Here is a 21,104-nt window from a genome sequence, read left to right on the forward strand (position 1 = left end):
ACAAACGAGCAACAAGGGAAGTGAACTTTATCAGATACAGAGTCTGCACCTTCAACAAAGGTAATTAACACTGATAAATATTCCACTGAGTGTGGATGTGCAGATGGATGTCATGTAAGTATGGACTATGGCGATACATCACTTCCAGTCTGGAGACTAAGATACACTCACACACTGTACCCATTTGGGGAATAAATTTTGGCCTTTGGCATAACCAGTGAATGCTTCAACCACCAAGCTAACCTTCCAGGCTTTCATGACATAATGCAACATACTAATACCTGTATTGTAGGGGTGTCATGATTCACTTCCTCCACACCTCGAGGACATGCATTTTGGTAAACCTATCTACATTTACATTGCATCCATCCCTGTGGTTCTTGTGTTATCAAATTACCTGTCCTTGATCTTCATAAACACATTACAGACCAATCAAACATCGACAGAAGAATAAGATGGTAAGGGAGATAATTTGCATAACACAGAAAAACCAAAATCATTGCCAGTTCCAATGGACATGCAGACATCCTTTCCATCCCAAAATATTTAGACCGTTCCTTTGTAGGGACGTCAGTTTTCAATATTGAATTTCTCCCAAACTTGATTACAACCAATACCACTGGCTGCCTCGGTGTTGATATTGCCAACCCAACACTGAGGCTGATATGTACCTTACATTCTGGGCCCAGTTGTTCAATACTCGGTTATCTTAACCGCCGGTTAACTCCTAACGGACGGTTAAATCCTTAACCGGACGTTAGGTAACTGAACGTTAAATATGCGTTGTTCAAAACATGGTTAGTCATGACGTTTAACAGTGTGGTTATCATCACTGGTTAGCTTCCATATATCCCATAATTCCGTTTTCTGTTTACTTCCGGATTACCCAAAATGGAATCGCGAAATGTCGCCTGCACCCCAAGGAAAAGAGAATTCGAAATTTCTCTGCTGACGATGAGAATGTAATCCAGTCAATGGTTGAGACCAACTCTATAGTTTATCATAGGCATGCGAATGTCATAGCGCTACGAACGCTTGTATTGGAACATAAGGTTCCAGACGTTTGCATATATATTTCAAAGACATATGATCCCAGCTCTGTGTGGGACTTACTTCAATTCCGACAACAGAAAAGTCATTTTAATGAGAAACTGTAGCACAGCTATAGATAAAATATGATGAATCCATGAAAATACATGTAATATTAATAGTAGAAGCATGTTTTCAGTGGATAGAATATTTACAAATATTACACACATGAGTTACGCTAAGAAGGCTACAGTCTTAATGAATCTATGAATTCCCACAAGACCTATCGCTCACTTTTCACTCCTTAAATTGTCATGACTGTATGTCCAAGTCATTAAGATGCTATCAATACCATTTATTAATTATTTGCCAAGTCTGTCAAAAATTGTAATGGATGAACACACATTGCCAAATCTTTTAACATCAAACAATATAGATGTTGTGACAATAATACCATTAGCTTTTATCTGAAATATGCATTCAATGCCAATAGAAACTTAATATGTTACTAGCACCACGTGCAAGTAGATCAAACTGTAATTGTACCATAGGCCTCAGGGCCAACACTGCTGAATTAAATCGAACTATTATTCGACCTTACTGTTGACAGGAATCTCATGAATAAAACTGTGCAATATCATCATTATCTGAACGCCTTCACAGACGCATATTCCAGAAAGATGTCTTGAAAAACATAAAGCTGCGTCTAATTTATAGATGAACATAATTTCCTCGATACTCATTAATCAGATGAACCTTCATTTAGTTCAATTCACAAGTGACTGCAGAAAATGCATAATTCTTTTTAATGACTTCAAGGTCGGAAAACGTGTATCATATTTCATAAGTGTATTATAGAATGCTGTAGTAGATGAACATAATTTCCTCGATACTCATTGATCAGATGAACTTCCATTTAGTTCAATTCACAAGTGACTATAGAAAATGCATAGACAGTTCTTTTCAATGTCTTCAAAGACGGAAAACATGTATTATATTTCATAAGTGTATTATAGAATGCTGCAATGATTCGGCAGAGAAATACTATTGTGCCATTGTATTCCTTATATGAAATACATCAGCGTATAACATTAGCATTCAGATATTGTTATAAAATAAGTTTAAATTCCAAACATTATCGTGTAAAATGACAAGAGATAGTGTTGTGTTCGCTGTGACAAAAAGGTTTCGATATTCAAATATAACATTTAATCAAAGTGACTACGAAGTAGGCCTGCATATCACTCACAACAGAAATAGATACATAATAATGTTTTGTTTATTTTTCTACACATCAGTTGCGAGAGCAATGTTTATGCTAATAAAGTCATCATCAATTTATATAGCATTTTTAAAAAGATGATTTGCTTCAATTAAAAAATTCCAAGAATGAAAAAGAAATTAAGCCTATTGCTGAAATGATTAGTAAAAATATAATTAAAATCCATCTATGGGAAGGGATGCCAGGCGGACATATCAAACCAAAATCGGATAATTACTCGGAGTACTGACTTTCTAAAATAGCATATTAATTATCAATGATATCAGTTTTCCATAAAGTCACTACTAATTCTGAAACGTTGCCGATAAACCTGGAATCGTGTTCAGATGTTTTCATAAATACACTCACATCTAACTAACTTCAAGTGCACTTTGCTCCTATTGGATAGTGTTTACAAAATCATGTTTCGCGAAGGCCGGTATTGAGACGCCAATTACATCACTTATATTTCATATTCAGCGGCGACAAATGCATCACTTAATTCTAAGGCTGGGACGGGTACTCGGGTACTCGAATCCGGGTCGGGTACAGCTGGAATTGAGTCCTATTTCTAGGAATCGAGTACCTGGAAAGGGAGAGAGCTCTGTAATGACAAGGGCAGACAATAGCTTGTCTTTTTCGTTTTTGACGTAACACACATGTACATCATTGAGTGAGTGAGTGAGTTTACTTTTACGCCGCACTCAGCAATATTCCAGCTATATGGCGGCGGTCTGTAAATAATCGAGTCTGGACCAGACAATCCAGTGATCAACAACATGAGCATCAATGTGTGCAATTGATATACGATGACGTGTCAACCAAGTCAGCGAGTCTGACCACCCGATCCCGTTAGTCGCCTCTTACGACAAGCATGGGTTACTGAAGATCAATATTCTAACCCGGAAATTCACGGGTTATTACATCATTGGTATTGTCCGATTAATGGAGCATAGTTTTTATGACTGTAATTTATCTGTGCATGTGCAGTGCGTAGTTAAGTTACAGTAGCAGCAGGAACGAAACGTTCGTTTTTATAACGAGGAGTGTAAGTAATGGTGTTACTCTCTATATTGGTTAAACAGACGTAAATTAAATACTGTGAATCATTCAAATAATGTGTCACAAATTTAATGTGAGTGCGAGGGTCTAGTCTAAAATGCGTCACGAAATTAATGCGAGCCCCTAGAATCTGTGTTAATGATATAATGTGACACTCTGAATCTTTGGTGTTGTTCTTTTTCTTTTCACACTTGTTATTTACCAAAAAACCTGAATTGAGCTTGTTAAGCAATGAATGGAAATGAGCTGACGATGTTTTGATTACGCTGCCATGTTTGATCGCGTGATTGCTTGCTACTACTTGTCTTATGACAACATGCATAAACGTAATCCAACTTCAAAGACACAAGTCATCTACCAAGGTACAACAAACAAGTGGCTGGAGAATGTCCAATCTGGCTGACGTGCTTGAGTGACTTTAAACAATGACCAGTGATTGTAACCAGTGATAATTACATGTGGTTTGAGATACCTGTAATGAGGAAGTGACCCGTATTGGTGTAATATGTAGTGTCAACAGATTTACGTTTTCTGTCCTTTATTAAGTTCTCAAAAGTAGACATGGTCAGACTGAAATGCGTCATTATAATAATGCGAGAAGTGTACAGACGCATTTTTCGCATTAATTTCATGATTTACAGTAGCTTGAGGTCAGTTTTAATGTCTTATTACCACATTTCAAGTTTTCTATAATAGTCTCTGTTAAATCGTGATTGAATATTCAGAAAGTTGACCCGAATGTATTTATTACATTTCCGGGTACTCGATTCCGATTCGGGTAAGCACATGCGGGTACTCGATTCCATTTTTTTCCTACTCGTCCCAGCCCTACTGAATTCCTCATACATTTTAGAATCTAATTACAACTGGTCTTTGTCACCAATACCAAGTGTCTAGATAAACTGAAACGAAAGATATTGGGGGTGGAAACAAATGATGAAACGTAGGCATCTTGTTCTTGTACAACATGTATTTTAGTTGAAGTGCATAGTTACAGTTTCGTATGTAACTCTTCGTCCTTTCTTTGCTGAACTGGCCTCATGAAAGCAGTGTCAGCCATGAACGCCATTTGCGAGTTAACCACACTGTTAAAAAGTTAGTGGCGGTCCTTAGGTGTGTTAACTTTACGTCACGTTAACAACCTGTTTAAAGTTAACAGAGTTTTGAACAACAAGATAACCCTCCTTACGGTCACTTAAGATAACCGAGTTTTGAACAACCGGGCCCTGATTGGTACATCTGACCTAGTAGCATAGCCAATCAATTGGCAAATGGAAATCAAGGGCAGGTAATTTGACATTGCAAGAAACACAGGAATGGATCTAGGGGTAAGTTTAGGTTTACAAAATGCTATCAGTGGAGATATAGAGGATGCATAAATCACTGATGTACACCTCCTGGTATGAAAGTCAATACGCCACTCACACATGTATAAACTCATACTTTCAGGTCAAGGTACCTACCTTCTGATTATCTGGTTTGAGGGTGCAGTTTGGACTTGCCAGTATGTCCCCCCATCTGAGGGTTTTTCTAATTTTCTGGAACACAATAGATACACGACTGGTAATAATGAATATCAACATTTCCTGTTTTGAATTCATGACACCATTTTGCCCTTGTCATGATAAATAAACCAAACAGAAGCAACTCTAAAACAATTCCAAGAGAATAGATTTTGAAATGAATAGTGTATCACAGAAAGTCTAAAATACTTACATTAACAGATCCTCCCAGTCCTTTATAATTGGGATTGGGCACCCGTCTAGCCTGCACATATGAAATTATAGTTTGAAAATCCAGTCAATCAACAGAACAGGTTTCCAGTATTTCAAATAAGCATGAAGACCAAAGGGACTTTGTTTCCAATACTATGACAATTTTGACAAAATTCATATTTCATTCAAAATGTTACTGGGTTTCAGTATGACATTCTAGTTATGTTGGCTTGACAATAGAATTGGAAATTTTAATATAAATTGTATATTTATATACTTATCATATCTCACGACTTGCACCTCTCTCTCTTGCTTCGACTTTTAGTGGAACGACTTTTTTCCATAGGCCTCCTTGTCCATTCGCCCATGCACTCCATGCTGCTCTCCTTAATTAGCTTCCTAGTTCCTAATAAAGCTTGCAGCATGCTCCACTAATTGCACACGTGACTACCGTGAATGATCATTCTCATCTTGGAGTAGTGGGGAGGCCGGGCGGGCATCCATTGCATGACATAGGATAAGTATATAAGTATACAATTTATATTAAAATTTCCAAATTTTTAAACTTCATCTCACGACTTGCACTTATCGGGCCGCAGATTACCCTTCTGTCTGGACATTGCGAACAGCTGGTCTTGGAGCTGTGTGGACTGATGACAACCGTAGATAGCGATGTCCAAGGGAGGCCTGTTACGCAACGCAACTCCTATGCTTGTAGTGGGTTCTCCAGAACCCCTTGGCTTACTAAGCACAACAACTCCCAGATGGGTGCTCCCGAGCGATGTGGTGTTCGGCCGCAACCTTGTACAAGACAAGGGACGCAACTCGGCAAGCAGGCCTCGCCTCGCCACGATTTACAAGGTACCCCCGTAATTAAAGTCTTGCGACTAGAATCGGGCCAGCCCCTGCTTCAAGAAGGCCCCCCAGACACCGACCGAGGCGGGTGAAAGAGAAACACAACTCGGCATCTCCAAGGTTTAACGTTCAGTTCCGGGCAGCATCAAATTGACCCTCACTCCTATGCCTAAGCTTAGTCAAAGGATGTGCCCGGCAACTTTGGAGGCAGAACGCAACGAAATCCACAGGAATTCTGGAGTGTCACACTTCACTGACGTCACTGCTCCATGGAGAAGAGGTTAGTAAGCGTGAATGTCGAACACCTCTGCATCGTCATACTGATTGTGCCTCAGGTCTGTAGGGCCACACTAGGTGGCCGTATTCCGATGCCTTGGTATGGAGGCCAAGTGAAGTAGTTCTTAAACCCATATAATGAGAACAAAAGGTTGAGATCCAGTTCAGCTTTTATTCAGTATATACAAGGAAGCAGTAACGCGAATGCGGAACCGTCCCTCATCTGCGTTGTTGGGCCGATGTAAGCTGCTGAGCCAGTACAAGATGTCCGAACTGGTGTAGTCCCTGGACATCCGTGACAGACAGGTCTCGCAGGTAATGTGAAGAGAAGTCTGTATCAGAACGCCAGAAGCAACCTTCCATGATAGCGGTCAAGGAGCAGTTGCTATGGAGGGCCATCGTCGAGGCTAGTGCACAAGTCTCATGAGGATTGGAAGCGGCTGGAGGAGGCAACCCTGCAAAGGTGTAGGCTCGCAGGATCGTGGCACGCATCCAGAAGGCCAATGTGGTCCGGGAAACCTCAGTTCTTGAAGCGGTTGACAAGGGTATGAAGAGGCGCTTCCGTAGCCGTCGACGATCCTTGGAGGCAGCAAGGTAAAAGTGTAGAGCCCTAACAGGGCAGAGTGTCAAATCTTCATTATCATCAGGCCCAAGAATGGTGAACAACGGGGGAATGGTAAACATCCGGTCCGGTTGCCCTGGCAGTTGGTTTTTCGCAATGAAGTCCCAGCGGAGACCCAGGAAAACCTTGCCATGCTTCTTCCGCTCGAACCGCACCCGATTGACATCAAACGCATGCAGTTCAGATATAAGAGCAGCCGTAGCCAAAGCTACCGGGAAGAATGTCTTGAATGTCACTTGTTCGAAGTCCTTGTCTTCTAAAGGTTCATTATCTGTAGAAATCATATGACGAAGGACGACGGACAGATCCCAGGCCGGAGGTCTGAACTTCCTGGACTGGTCAGAGTGAGTGAGTGAGTTAATATTTAACGTCACATCGGCAATATTTCAGCCATATCGTGACGATGGACTGGTCAGAGAGTCTATAGGAGCGTAGTAGACTCTGCAACTCGGGAACAGTGGAAATCTTCCTGCCCGTGGTGGTAGCCAAAACTGAGTTGATGGCAGCTAAGTAGGTAGCTAACGTAGTACCCTGGATTTTCTTAGTAGTGCGGAGATGCTGGAGAAACTCAGCAATGACCTGAGCCGAGGTGGAAGTGGGAGACGCAATTCCTCTAACCTTGCAATAATCTTCAAATTTCTTCCACTTGTTGTCGTACAAGGAACAGGTCGAAAAGTACGATGCGCTGAAATGATAGCTGTGGCTTAGCTATGAGAGACCTCTGAAGATGCGCCAAACATGTAGATTGAGGGTCTGAGGTGACCAGTGGCACAGTTCCGAGTGAGGGTGAAGAAGTAGGTCGTCCCAGTTTGGAAGCGGTACTGGGTTTGGCTCTGCCAGGCTTCTTAGGTTGACAAACCTTTGGCGAACAGATCTATTTGAGACCGTGATAACGGGTAGATCATCGACTGAAAGATCTGGGGCAGTAACTTCCACTCTGTCGGGACGGGCGGTTGGATCGGGACAAGGCATCGGCGATCACATTTTTTACCCCGGGAATGTGTCTGGCTCTGGCTACGATGTTGAGTGAGTCGATGAGATGGAAGAACCTGATCGCCCATTGTAGCAGATTCGCCAAGCCTGTCGAGCCTAGATGATTTATATACCAAACCACTGTCGAATTGTCTGATTGGATCAACAGAATGGTTGATTGAAGCTCTGTTGCCCAATGTGAGATGGCTTGAATTACCACCTTGAATTCCAGCTCGTTTATATGAAGTACCCGTTCGTCGAATGACCACAGCCCGGCCACTTGGTGGTCGAGGAAGTGAGCTCCCCAACCCATGAGGGATGCATTGACGAACAGGTGATGAGTCGGTGGAAAGGGCATCATAGAGACTCCGGCGCAAACATTCCGTTCGTTGAGCAACCATTGAAGGATTGGACGAAGCGGTTCTGGAAGGCAAATTAGTTCCTTGGGCCTGAAGGTACGGGCGTAGAAATCGCTGTATCGGCCAATGTTGGAGCTGGCCTCTGTACGTTAAGGTTTGAGCTGACGTATTAAGGCCCAGTAGCTCCTGCCACTGTCTTAAGGTTCTTGCCTGAGACAGTGCTGGAGGAATGTATCGCTGAATCTTTATCCACCTGTCGTGAGGGATGAACATCATCCCCTGACGAGTGTTGAACAGTGCTCTGATGAATTGGAGTTTCTGAGTAGGTATTAGTTCCAATTTCGCAATGTTCAACAGCCACCCTAACTGTCTGAGCAGCGTGGTGGTGAACTGTAGCTGGCGAAGCAATACGATCGGATTCTGTTGAGCCTGGATGCAATCGTCTATGTAGCTTTCGAAGGTGATCCCTTGAAAGTGGAGGAAGCTCGTTATGGGCTTGGTAATTCGGGTAAAAAGACACGGGGCCGTGGAAATTCCAAATGGTATGACTTTCCATTGGTAGTGATTCCCGTTGAACACGAAGCAAAGGTACTTCCGGTGTTCTGGATGTATCGGAACATGAAGATAAGCATCCTGAAGATCTAGGCTGATGAGGAAGTCTCCCTTCTTCAGGATGGTGCGTAAAAGGTTGATCGACACCATCCTGAAGTGAGGCGGTGGAAGCAGGAATCGGGCATTGAACAAATTCATATTGAAGATGAGCCGAAGTTTGTTGGAATTTTTCTTTGGAACCAAGAAGATGGGGGAGTAGAATCCTGGAGTGACGGGCAATGGACCTAGGAGCTCTATCGCGAGTTTGTCTAATAGTGTACCTATTGTGGATTGCAGAGTCTGAAACTGGTCCACAGGATATGAGCGATGAGCCGGATGCGACATCAGAGGTGGACTGCCAATAACGGGTAGTTGATAGCCGTGAAGTAGCAGGTTGGTGACGTACGGATCTCTGAGGATGGTCCAATTCGGGGCGAAGATCTGTAATCTCCCGCCTACCAGAGTGTTGTAAATCGGAACAACTGGAGCGGAAGGTCCCAGTTGTGCGATTGTCTCAAGCCGTCACTGCTTCCCAGCGCTGGTCCCTGGGCCAGAGTTGGTTCTGGGGGGGTTGACGGGAGGAACCACCACGGCCAGATCTGTTTCCTCTGCCACGGCCTTGAGTGGATGCGCCACAAAAAAGATTGCGTAAATCCGGATTGGTAGGGGTGAACTGTGCAGTTCGACGCTGCTTTAATGAGTCCTGGAGCTGTGACTTCTGTATCTTTAACAGTTCAATCGAGACTTGAAAGTGGGTTTCTTTATCAACTTTATTAGATACTTCTTGGATGCTACCATTGAAGAGGGAGTCAATAAACCAAGGCTGGCGAAACAGTTCTGTTTTAAATCGCTACTCCCATGAAGAGATGTTAAGGGGTCCACGTCGGCACAGCAAGAGTGTAGCCCAAAAAATGAGACAACTGATCCAGGATAATTTGGAACTGGTCCAGAGCTATAGTCATGCATCCTCGGATGTAAGCGTCTTGATCAGAGTAAGTATGCTCCAGAGCAGTGTTAACAACGTCGACTGCTGCAATCACGCAACTAATAGATGGCGACGTCTTTCTCACGGCTGAATCCATGTGAGCCAACTCTCGGTCCTCAATAAGGTAGGGCAAAGCAGCTCAATTGCCACACAGGGTTCCAATATCCTCATCAACTGTTGGAGCGGTAGAGATTTTTGTTAGGCCGTGGACATGAGAGGTAGAAGGATTATATCTGGGAGCAGAGAATCCGTCCTTAATTCGTTTCAGGCTCTTGAAACCATCATTTAGTGTACTGGATAATTTCAGAATACAAGGTCGAGGTGGTAGGGTGATGGTAGACCAAAATCCCGGTTCCTAAGAGTATAAGAGTGATCCAGGTCATCTGCTGAAGTACTCAAGGGAAGTTGGAGCTTCTCAACAATCCAAAGGAGTACCTGAGGTGTCTCAACTGCTGCAAAGCTACCCCTAGGAGTAGATAACTCAGAGTGAGCGGGGAGATTTAGGCATGGCTATTTGGACTGGATCAATCTCAGGAGGTGGACCAGATGAAGAGCCAGGAACTACCGAAGCCGGATGTGATGGAGTAGAAGGCTGTATTTGGTTCCAGGCTGAGGTTATGGGCCTGATCATCATATTTAGATCCGGAGTCGCTGTAGGAGTGGGATTGTTATCAGGTTCCCATGACTCAGCGATGATCCTAGAGTAAGTCGAAGGATTCTAAGAGCGTGTAGACGGAACATCGTAAGAGACTGTAGGCCTCTTAGTGGTATCAGAGCAATGATCACCCGAACGTCGGTCAGAGGAACCGCATCGAGATCTCGACGTGGTAAGTACCAAAGTAGGTTGGTAAGCCGGTGATCTGGATTCCCCAGTATGGCTAGGTGATCCGGTATGATATGAAGAACTAGTCCAGGTCGCTGTAGTTCTAGTTGGTGATCTGGTTCTGATTGGAGCTCAGGTTCGACCATCTGAATAGGCTCGGCCATGATATGTCGATCTGTACTAAGATTCGATGCACTAACTGGAAATTGTGATCGTGATCTGGATCTATAAGGTGATCTGGATCGAACAGTTGATCTGGTTTGAAGTTGCGATCTGGCTTGATTTTGTGATCTGGATCAGTTAGGTGATCTACTTTGATGTTGTGATCTGGATCGGTTCGGTGATCTGGCCTAGATCAGTCTTCTGATCTGATTGGTTGTGAGCTGGATCCATTCGGTGATCTGGATCGGTCTGGTGATCTGATTCTAAGTTGTGATCTGGATCCATTCGGTGATATGGATCGATTAGGTGATCTGGATCGGTCCGATGATCTACTTCGAAGTTGTGATCTGGATCAGCTAGGTGATCTGGATCGGTCCGGTGATCTGATTCGAAGTTCTGATCTGGACCCGTTTGGTGATCTGGATCGGTTAGGTGATCTGGATTGATCAGGTGATGTGGATCGTAGTTGTGCTCTGGATCGTGACTGTGATCTGGATCGATCCAGTGATCTTGATCGGCACGGTGATCTAGATCGGGTTTGTGATGGTGATCTGGATCGTGAAGGTGATCTAGATCGTTGTGGTGATCTAGAATGATGTGGTGATCTGGATCGGCGATTAGGTGACAAAACCTGAAGTGTTGATTCATGATGAACGTCCCCCGGCGACGCTGTTGTAGCCAGCTCCGTCCGGTTCAATGAACTGTGGGGGGGACAGTTGGCTGGTTGAACGCAGTAGGCCAGGCTCCAAACAAACTGAGACAGTCGAGGGGATATGTACCGATGATCTGGATGATGACAGTGTCGATCTAAGGTCCCCTGGTAGTGTAGATGGGACAGGCAACGATGAATTATCGATCACAACCACCCGCAAGTGATCTGACACTATGGAAGGAGGTGATTGATGCGTACGTAATAGGTGCCGAACGTCCTCAGATAAGTAAGAATCTGATGAAGCGTCAATAAAATCCTCTTGAACCACAGACGTCGCTCTCTTGCGTGAAGGTACGATTTTCTGTCGCTGTAACTTGATACGCTTGGCGGGAGTGGGATCAGATTCTGTTGATTCCCTGTCCCTATCGGCGATTCTCCGGGAGCAAACACGAAGGTAGGCCTTAAAATCCTCATCTTTTAGTGAATTACACTTGCCACATCGTTTGTTCCAGTTTGCCCAATACAGTCACTGCAAGACGAGTGAGGGTCGAGGGACGAATAATTCGTCTTGCATTGAGCACAAACTTTCATTTTCCATGACTGATTATCTGTTTTCCCCATGATGTTAGGGTGAAATAATGTCCCTAATATACAGCACGTCCACACAGACGTGCGACAAGAAAGAGAATGATCATTCAAGGTAGTCACGTGTGCAATTAGTTGAGCATGCTGCAAGCTTTATTAGGAACTAGGAAGCTAATTAAGGAGAGCAGCATGGAGTGCACGGGCGAATGGACAAGGAGGCCTATGGAAAAAAGTTTACAGTCGTTCCACTAAAAGTCGAAGCAAGAGAGAGAGGTGCAAGTCGTGAGATAGGATAAGTTTTAAAATTGGGTATTTCAGCATTTCTACTTTGACTTTCATCAGTTAAGGAGTCAGGAATTCAGATGATATAGTTACACTATGAATTGTGGAAGCAGTAGGTTCCACAACTCTCAACAAAGAAATGTGACTCATGACAGCAGTTAATCTTTCCAACCTGTGAAGATCCAGGTTAGAATTGGTTTTTACCAACCCATGCTTGTCATGAGAGGTGACTAACGGGATCGGGTGGCCAGACTCGCTGGCTTGGTTGACACATGTCATCGTATCCCAATTGTGTAGATCGATGCTCATGCTGTTGATCACTGGATTGTCTGGCCCAGACTCGATTATTTACAGACCACTGCCATATACTAGTAGCTGGAATATTGCTGAGTGCAGCAAAAAACTAAACTCACTCACTCACAGATTCTTTCCACAGCAGTCCTCAATGTGTAATTTCACTTTACATGGGAAGATGTTCAATTGTGTTAATCACACCCAGGAAAAATTCACTCAGCTATTCTAAGCTTACAGCTTCAAACTCAAATTATGAACTGCAGTGAATGAGCACGACTTACAACACTTCCAGTAATATTTCAGTCACTTCACAACAAGAAACACCGACAATATGTTTGTACATTATACCTATATTGGAAACTGAACCCAGATCTTGTGTGTGACAAGCCAATGCTTTTACTACTAACCAACCCCAACACCTCCAGAAACAACCTGTATATAGATTGACCAGATGAAATCACTTGAACATGCCACAAGGTGAATAGTGTTTAATGTTGATGTGAGTAATTTTCAAACCATACAACTGACTGAAAATAAACTACTATTGACCATAGAAATAGTGGCTTCGATGACACAGCATGTCACAAACTGGCCCAGTCCTACCTGGTATCCCTACAAATGAAACAATCATAATGCAATAACTGTTACAATCATTAGTGAATGGATGAAGTTATTTGACTGTAGTCAGCATCCTTTCACCGTTCCTGATAACAAAGTATATTTGTACGCCTCTGAAACGAAACAGCACTTCTGACATATTGTGACCCACGTTCCCAAGGGGCACCTGTCTACTGACCGTGCTGGCTGAGACTGCTGAGATGGGACCGTCAGTGTCTCCCTTGGGGGTGGAGGGAGTGAGGAAGGTTCTCCGGACATACTCAGGATATACCGAGTTTCGTACAGGCTTAACTCTAGCTCCCTTCACATAGGGGGATTCCGTTATACAGATTCTGTCAGCCTCCGTCACCTTCTCCACAGTACTAGGAACAGTCATCAGTCCTGAAACATTCAAGCCATTTCCTTGTAGTACAACTGATGCCAACACATGGTCACAGATGGAAACTGTACCACCTGACGATGTTTCTAAATTACTGATTAGTTTTATACAGATGTTTTCTGTTTTTCAGCTAACTTTGCGATGCTATTTTCTATATATAACGACAAAGGGATATTGTAAACAGATGCTTTCCACGAGTGAGTGAGTGAGTGAGTGAGTGAGTGAGTGAGTGAGTGAGTGAGGTGAGGAGTGAGGAGTGAGGGAGGGAGGGAGGGAGGAGGGAGGGAGCAAGCGAGCAATGTTCAGCAATATCATGGCAGTCCTGAGACACCAGAAGAAACAGGCTTCACACATTGTACCCATGTGGGGAATCGAACCCGGGCCTTTAACCACTTGGCTACCCAACCGCCCCCAAAGTGAATGTGAGACAGAGCAAGCTGATCATCATAAATACATTAATGGGAAGAGAGTATTTCACTTACGTTTCTTGACACAGTTGTCAAACAGTGAGACCCTGTTCTGAGCCTGATAGTAGATTGATACTCTCTGACACTGGAAAGTGAAAAACACGACATGACTACCAGTAAGAGTAATACAGGTGGATCAAGCTGGTGGAAGTACAACAGACAGAGTGTATTCAAGGCACCATGTCCAAACTAGTCTGTTATACAATGAAAACAACTACAAGCTGCCTTTTAAGTCGTTCCTTCCAAACAATTATTCTTTCTGAGAGCCTAATAAGAATGCCCAGAGAACATTGTTAAAACTGTTTGTAAACAGAAGCAAACACAAAATTTCAATTGTTTTCTGGAACAAAATAAATGGCTTTAAAATTCCTGCACCCCCACAAGAATATCAGTCTGTCTCTTGTTCTTCCTATGTCTAAAACACATTGTGCTTTCTACAAGTTGACTGTTCATTCAGAAAGTCCTAAGCTTGCTTAGAAACAAAGTTCTAAGTGCTGGTATCTTAAGTTTGGATTCTGTCATTTTTCTTAAGCTAAAATACACTAACGGTATCAGCCTTTCAACCATAAAATTCATGACAGGGAGTTCTTAAAGCAAATAGCAAGGTGGACGAGTGGCAGTCTAACCTATCACTGATATGCCTTTAGGATGAAAGCTACATACCTGTTTATTTGGAGTGACCACAGATGGACGATTTTCTATTCCAGAATTGGTTAAGATGCTACTGAGCGCTGACTTGTCAGTCTTGAATGGCAAATCTGAAAGAACACATAGATCATTGTTGTATCCATTCACTCCATGCACATATGTAAGAAAATAGGATGAGGATGTGTTGCATATATAATAACAAAACACTGCAGAGAGAATAAGCCACAGGGGGTCAGCATAGTGGTTTATTCTTCCCCATAGTGTTTTATTGTGTGGTAACAGTTACCTATTGTATGTACTATCAAGTTATGGGGCATAAAGAAACTACAAGTAGCAAATCTACATAACCTGGTAGGGATTTATGCACAAAGTCAAATTTGATGTGGATTAACAAAATTGTCTATCCGGAATTGAAATATTTCTCCTAAATCCCTTATTGGGTACTATCTGCCATGTTTACCACTGTCTACTGAACATACTACACGGTAGTACACCCTGTACAGTGTAATGCACGTTGATATATATAATATCATATGAAAGTAATTACATGTAGATCTAAAGGAATTAGTAGTAGCTTCAAGCCAAGACTCAGTGCTGATCCAACAAAGGTCTGTTGAGACATTAACTTCTCAACAACATTCGAGATTATTAGCATGATTAGTGAGTCAGTGAGTGAGTTTAGTTTTATGCTGCACTCAGCAATATTCCAGCTATCTGGTGGCGGTCTCTTAATAGTCAAGTCTAGACAAGACAATCCAGTAATCAACAACATGAGCATTGATCTATGCAATTGGGATACGATGACATGTGTCAACCAAGTCAGTGAGCCTCACCACCCCAGCCCATTAGTCGCCTCTCATGACAAATATGGGTTATTGAAGATCAATTCTAACCCATTCAAGATTATTATAGGTAAACCATATTTGAATGTCATTACTTCATACCAACAAAGCATCTCACCATGTCACAAGACATCCCCTATTTCAGAAGGATACAGTTTGTATGAGTGTAACTAAGTTGTACAGCCAGACCAAAACAATGAAGGAAGGGATTAACAATTTGTTTCACCTGCTTGCTTCTGTTGGTCAGCAAGAGACATGGTGGCATTGGGCTTACTCCTTTTGGCTGGAGGTCGGTGTCTGTCTATGGGGTGGTCACTCTGTGATTCTTGTAGAATTCCTTTCTCCAGATCAGATGTCAATCTAATAATGATATGAAGAGGTGACCATACATCATTTGAGATAGCCACTACATCATAGGACTAGTGCATAAACAGAAACCGGTTGTTTGCTCTTATGATTTGTTTCTATACTTATCCTGACTCATACCAATTGCTAATTTCTTCACAAATGTGTCCCCAGAAATGTTGTTGAATTCCTGTGCTGTGGTCGCCAAGAACAGACAAAACTCGCACCTAACTGTACCCTTGCCCCATGTAAGCAATCCAGTTGACTTGTCACTCTCTCCATATTAAATAAACCACTAATCCAAAATGAACTGTCAACTGGTTGAATATCAGAAATAGTTCCTACACATCACAGAGAAATTAATCGCCAACCTGCAAGAAATTTCAGATAAACTGTCTTCAGTGGGAAATGAAATTTAAAATAACACTAATGATGGACTTCAAACATTCATCATCTAAAACAAATGATAATCTTTCAGGTTTAGTTGGTCATTCAAGTCAGATGTTAGTTGGTCAGGTTTAATGGGTTTTAGAGAACCAGGGATATCAAAGTTGTTTTCCTCCTATGCTTTGTTTGTTGTTTAAAGCCGCACTCAGCAATATTCCAGCCGCACTCAGCAATATTCCAGCTCTATAGCAGCGGTCTGAAAATAACCGAATCTGAACCAGACAATCCAGTAATCAATGTCATGAGTATCTATTCAGCAACTGTGATACGATGATGTGTGTCAATCAAGTCGGCGAGTCTGACCACCCAATCCCATTAGTCACATCTTACGACAAGCATGGGTTGCTGAAGACCAATTCCAGCCCAGATCTTCACGGGTCTCCTCCTATGCAACTATGAGGTGACCAAACTGTCCCAACAAAATGTCTGTGGTACATACCTGGATGTAGCAATGGTCGCCCGGCCAGACTGCTGAGAAGGAGACAGCTCTCTGTTTAGTTCCAAGTCCTTCATTGACTTGGCATCTGGTGTGAAACACTGTCGGCCCCCTGCTTGAACATCAAGGCCTTTCACTGGGGTCACCTCCTCAGCTTTAACCTGGGCCTTTGATCCTGGTCTTGTCAAGTTGAATTCTTGAGACTGCATAAACAACACACGACAGTGAGCAAAATAAGTTTACAATACGTCATTACATGGCCTGATGACTGATTGGCTGTGGACTGGAAATAGAAGTAGGGGGAGATAAATTGGTGGTGATCATCAGCCATCAATAATGGGCATCACAATACACTTTCAGCAAAGGTATGTGAATATAAACTTCATACCACAACAGTATAGGGTTTGGTTAGGTTTGGTTGTTGTTTAACGTCACACTCAGCAATATTCCAGCTATATGGCGGTGGTCTGTAAATAATCTAGTCTCGACCAGATAATCCAGTGATCAACAGCACGAGCATTGATCTACACATTTGGGATACGATGACATGTGTCAACCAAGTCAGTAAGCCTGACCTCCCGATCCCGTTAGTTGCCTCTTGCCACAAGCATGGGTTGCTGAAACCAATTCTAACCTGGGTCTTCACAGGTTATTGGGTTGGGAAGACATGGTTCTACATGTAAGGACATGAACACAAAGATGAAAATGAATTGTAAATGCAACTAAAACTTGGAATGCACAGATGGTATATAGTTACCAAGCAAGTGTTGTTCAGTTGACTCATATAATGTACTAAACAGGTTTTTGGTAGGTTTCTGTTCATTTGATAGCTAGTGTCATTTTAATAATGTATAGTATCCTGCATCTTCTATCTTATATAAAGAGATGTACCAAACCGCAACATAATACTACAGTCAAGACCTACCACAGTACATGGTTTCTTCCGACACGCTTTCCCAATCTGCAGCTTGCTAGTCCACTGGGAATGCAACTTATTAAAGTTTGGAGCTGGTTTAGCCCGAGTCCTAGTCTTCTTCTCAGCAACATTTTCAGCTGGTACAGGAAGTTTGCTGAAAGTATGTGTTGTTGAACATTATTCAAAATAAAGATATTAAATACACATGTCCACAATCATTAGTGACTCAGTATAAATAAGTTGTTGAAATGTTCTGCGGCAGTCATGATAGTTGATATACATTCTCTATAAACAAGAAGAAAATAAGGACAAATTCATGAACTTGTATAATTTATGTTTCATGCCAATACTTCATTATGTATATGTACACATTATCTGCGAAAACATCGGACTGATCATGCTGATACGTCAGTCAGGTTCCAACGAGAGTGGAACCAGCAAGTATTAATGCTTAACTCATTGCTTCCATGTCAGACAATGACAGAGTAGGGCTAATTTGACATAAGTGATTTATACATGGCATCATTTCATTAGCTAACTAAGGAAAGACACATCACCTCTACACTGCATAGGAACTAAGAGTACTGATGCTTGATGGAGGATCATAGAGCAGCTGACTGACTCATTATCTGCACGGGTACTACAGATATGTACCCCAGTTTGTTTCTGTATACAGAAATGTACCCTAAACAAAGTTAAGAGACATAAACGTACCTAGTACCATAAACTGCAGATGAGTACATATTCCTCATTTCAAAACTGAAACTAATGCATGCTATAGTTCCCATTCGCCTGATTACTCGAGTGATACTGTGCATTGTTAAATTGTGTTTGCATTATTCTATAACACAATCCAATGCATCACATGCTGGGGTATGTTTCAGTTTTCTGATTTTGACTAGGGTACATATCTGTAGTACCCATACCAACAACGACCCCTTCAGCCACAGTGCACACACAAACCATGAAGTATTAGCAATAATGCATGTGTGGATCTCTACATGTACACAGTACCAATGACAATGAAGACTATAACACAAATTTAGGAAGAGGTAATAAAACCTTCAGGAACGCCAAATGCCTGTGGTACAAAAACACAACAACTACCTTTTCCTTCCATTGATGGGTTGGCAATTTTCCTTGTCAGACTTCTGAGCTGTTTTCATTGCTCTAGCACTTTTACTTTTTGTTGATGACATTATGACCTGAACCTGAAAAGAATGGTAAAGATTGCCTTACACTTAGTATCCATTACAAAACACACTTCACTATGCTAATGTCATCAATCAGCATTATAAGCTCTGACACTAGCAGCTCCTGAGTATCTCGGCAACTTGACCGATGGCAGGAGATCTACATCAAAACATATATCGTTTATATTCCTGTGATCGTGGTAAGATAGGATTTGTTGTTTCCATATGATTAATACAATATTTTGGGACGAAGCCTATACATAGGTTCGTTTCTTGTGGGCTTCTGAAGAACCTACCAGATACTTCTTACCAGCTGATTACTTCCCTTTGAAATAGCCACCCTGTCCAAACGACACGACGAATTGTTATGCATCCATATGTGTACAGCATTCAGGGATCGGTGGAACGTTACATCTTTAAACTCTTTCAAATAATAACTAATCGGTAGAATAATTCATAAAACATCCAAAATTCATTCAACTCTGTCGCTAAAACACACTTCTTGAAATAGCCGTCGATCGTCATGAATATCAATATTCGGAGGCCGATTCAAATGTTATAATTGCACATGAAGTTCATTTGCATCAAACCAAAATCATTGTAAGATTTACCATGAAGTCCTGATTAACTAAATACAAGGTTAATAGTCTCAATAAACCAGTTCTAATCATATGTTGTGGCATTTCCGATTGCCTACCTTCGGCCTTCGACATTGAATTTCCCACAGTGTTTGAGCTGACCAATAGAAATCAAACTACGCGTCACGTGATATAAACAAGCTTCTGCATAAAATGTAGGGCAAGTGTTTCACAAAATTTAATGTGGAAATACGTTTTCAGCACCACAAAAGTTGAGTTTTATTGAGATGTTCATTGGCAAACATAGACTAACAGCTAGTCACTGTAATGAACATATTTTACAGAAAATCAAAAGGTTTTAAATTAAAACCATAAATACAATAAAAAGGAGCCCAGAGACTGTTCAAACTGCAGTAATCTACTACTTTGAGTGGCATATTTAGAAGTTGGAAGTCAGATAGAACAAGTATATATGGATGACAACTTCTTTTATTCTAGAGCACGACGTTTCGATACAGGTTCTTGTGTCGTTTTCAAGTATGAATGACTTGAAAACGATACAAGAACATGTATCGAAACATCGTGCTCTAGAATAAAAGAAGTTGTCATTCATATACTTGTTCTATGCAGTAATCTAGACTTGCCACAAATTCTAGACTTGCATGGGCTGCATTGGGTATATTTGTTTCAGGGTCTGTATGACAGACTATGGCAAACGGTGAAATAGATTAGTAAATTTCTTTTTAGGGCCAACTTGCATCGTATGTATTTCGTTTATTGTCAAAGGAGTTTACTTTAAATTCATCTATTATATAATCAAGTAGCAACCGGTTAAAAGAACTTGACTTGATTTTGAAAGGATAGTTCACACTGAAGAGAAAACGCTAAACATGTGTTATTTTGAGAAGCCCATCATGTGGAAAGTCACAGTCCGTGGCTGAAGAACAATTGATTCCAATATCCGCGTAGTGGCTGAATATTGCTATTATGAGTAGTTGAACGGTCTAAGCCTGCAGTCAATTCTCTGAAGTGAAAGGGTATATGGAGGTTGTTTAAAACCTGAGAAATTAAATTTTGTGGTTTTGAACTGCTTCTTCGGCCTACATTGATGTAGACTCTGCTTGATCCAGATGGGGGAGGTGATGAGAGATGTACAATCTGTGAGAAGTGTCAATGTGTCTCTCTATCACACAATTACTGTAGGTTGTGTGCTCGTGTTCCTGTCGCTGACTCGCTGGATAGTAACTTCCAGGGTAGGCGGAAGTTTCAACAATAAAGAACGGAACTATAGTTCAGGTTACAAAAACTCATTTACTACTGTGATCGGTGTTTATCCGTCACACGGTATCAGCTTTAGGCTTGACTCTAAAGACATTGAATGAGTCCAGCAAATGTATCACCTAATTTTCGCTTCAAAGAATATCCTTCAACCGAGGGTATTTTGCACGTTAAGAAAAGGACCAAGTTTGATACTGACCCAAAAAATATTTGATTTTCAACTGCACGCCACCGTCCCACGAAACTTCAGGACAAACTTCATTCCTTGATCCAAAGGTCTGGAAAGAATATCTTCCGTTTTAACGCATAGCCTGAGTATCCTCCCTTAGTTGTTGTCCTCCGAGGGGTTTACCCCCACCCCACTTCTGAGAAGAAAGGGTTACTAGTAAAAGAAATCCTAGCATGAAATGTTCAGTTTAAGATGTCAGACAA

At 41.9% G+C, this 21,104-nt stretch overlaps 1 protein-coding gene across 1 annotated transcript in view; it reads right to left on the reverse strand.

Moving 5' to 3' along the window:
* Positions 1-19,582, reverse strand: part of LOC124277603 — a 105,912-nt gene extending 86,330 nt beyond the window's left edge. The window contains exons 1-10 of the mRNA XM_046713327.1: positions 19,514-19,582; positions 18,731-18,834; positions 17,633-17,777; positions 16,711-16,910; positions 15,706-15,839; positions 14,653-14,747; positions 14,005-14,074; positions 13,322-13,524; positions 5,069-5,119; positions 4,816-4,890 (exon numbers count right to left, since the gene is read on the reverse strand). Coding sequence (XP_046569283.1) covers positions 4,816-4,890; positions 5,069-5,119; positions 13,322-13,524; positions 14,005-14,074; positions 14,653-14,747; positions 15,706-15,839; positions 16,711-16,910; positions 17,633-17,777; positions 18,731-18,822 — 1,065 coding nt within the window. The 5' untranslated portion in view covers positions 18,823-18,834; positions 19,514-19,582. The remainder of the gene's footprint in view (positions 1-4,815; positions 4,891-5,068; positions 5,120-13,321; positions 13,525-14,004; positions 14,075-14,652; positions 14,748-15,705; positions 15,840-16,710; positions 16,911-17,632; positions 17,778-18,730; positions 18,835-19,513) is intronic.
* Between the last annotated feature and the right edge of the window lie 1,522 nt (positions 19,583-21,104).

This window comes from Haliotis rubra, unplaced genomic scaffold (assembly GCF_003918875.1).
Source record: "Haliotis rubra isolate DU_JTF1 unplaced genomic scaffold, ASM391887v1 Scf224, whole genome shotgun sequence".
Taxonomy (NCBI): Eukaryota; Metazoa; Mollusca; class Gastropoda; order Lepetellida; family Haliotidae; genus Haliotis; species Haliotis rubra.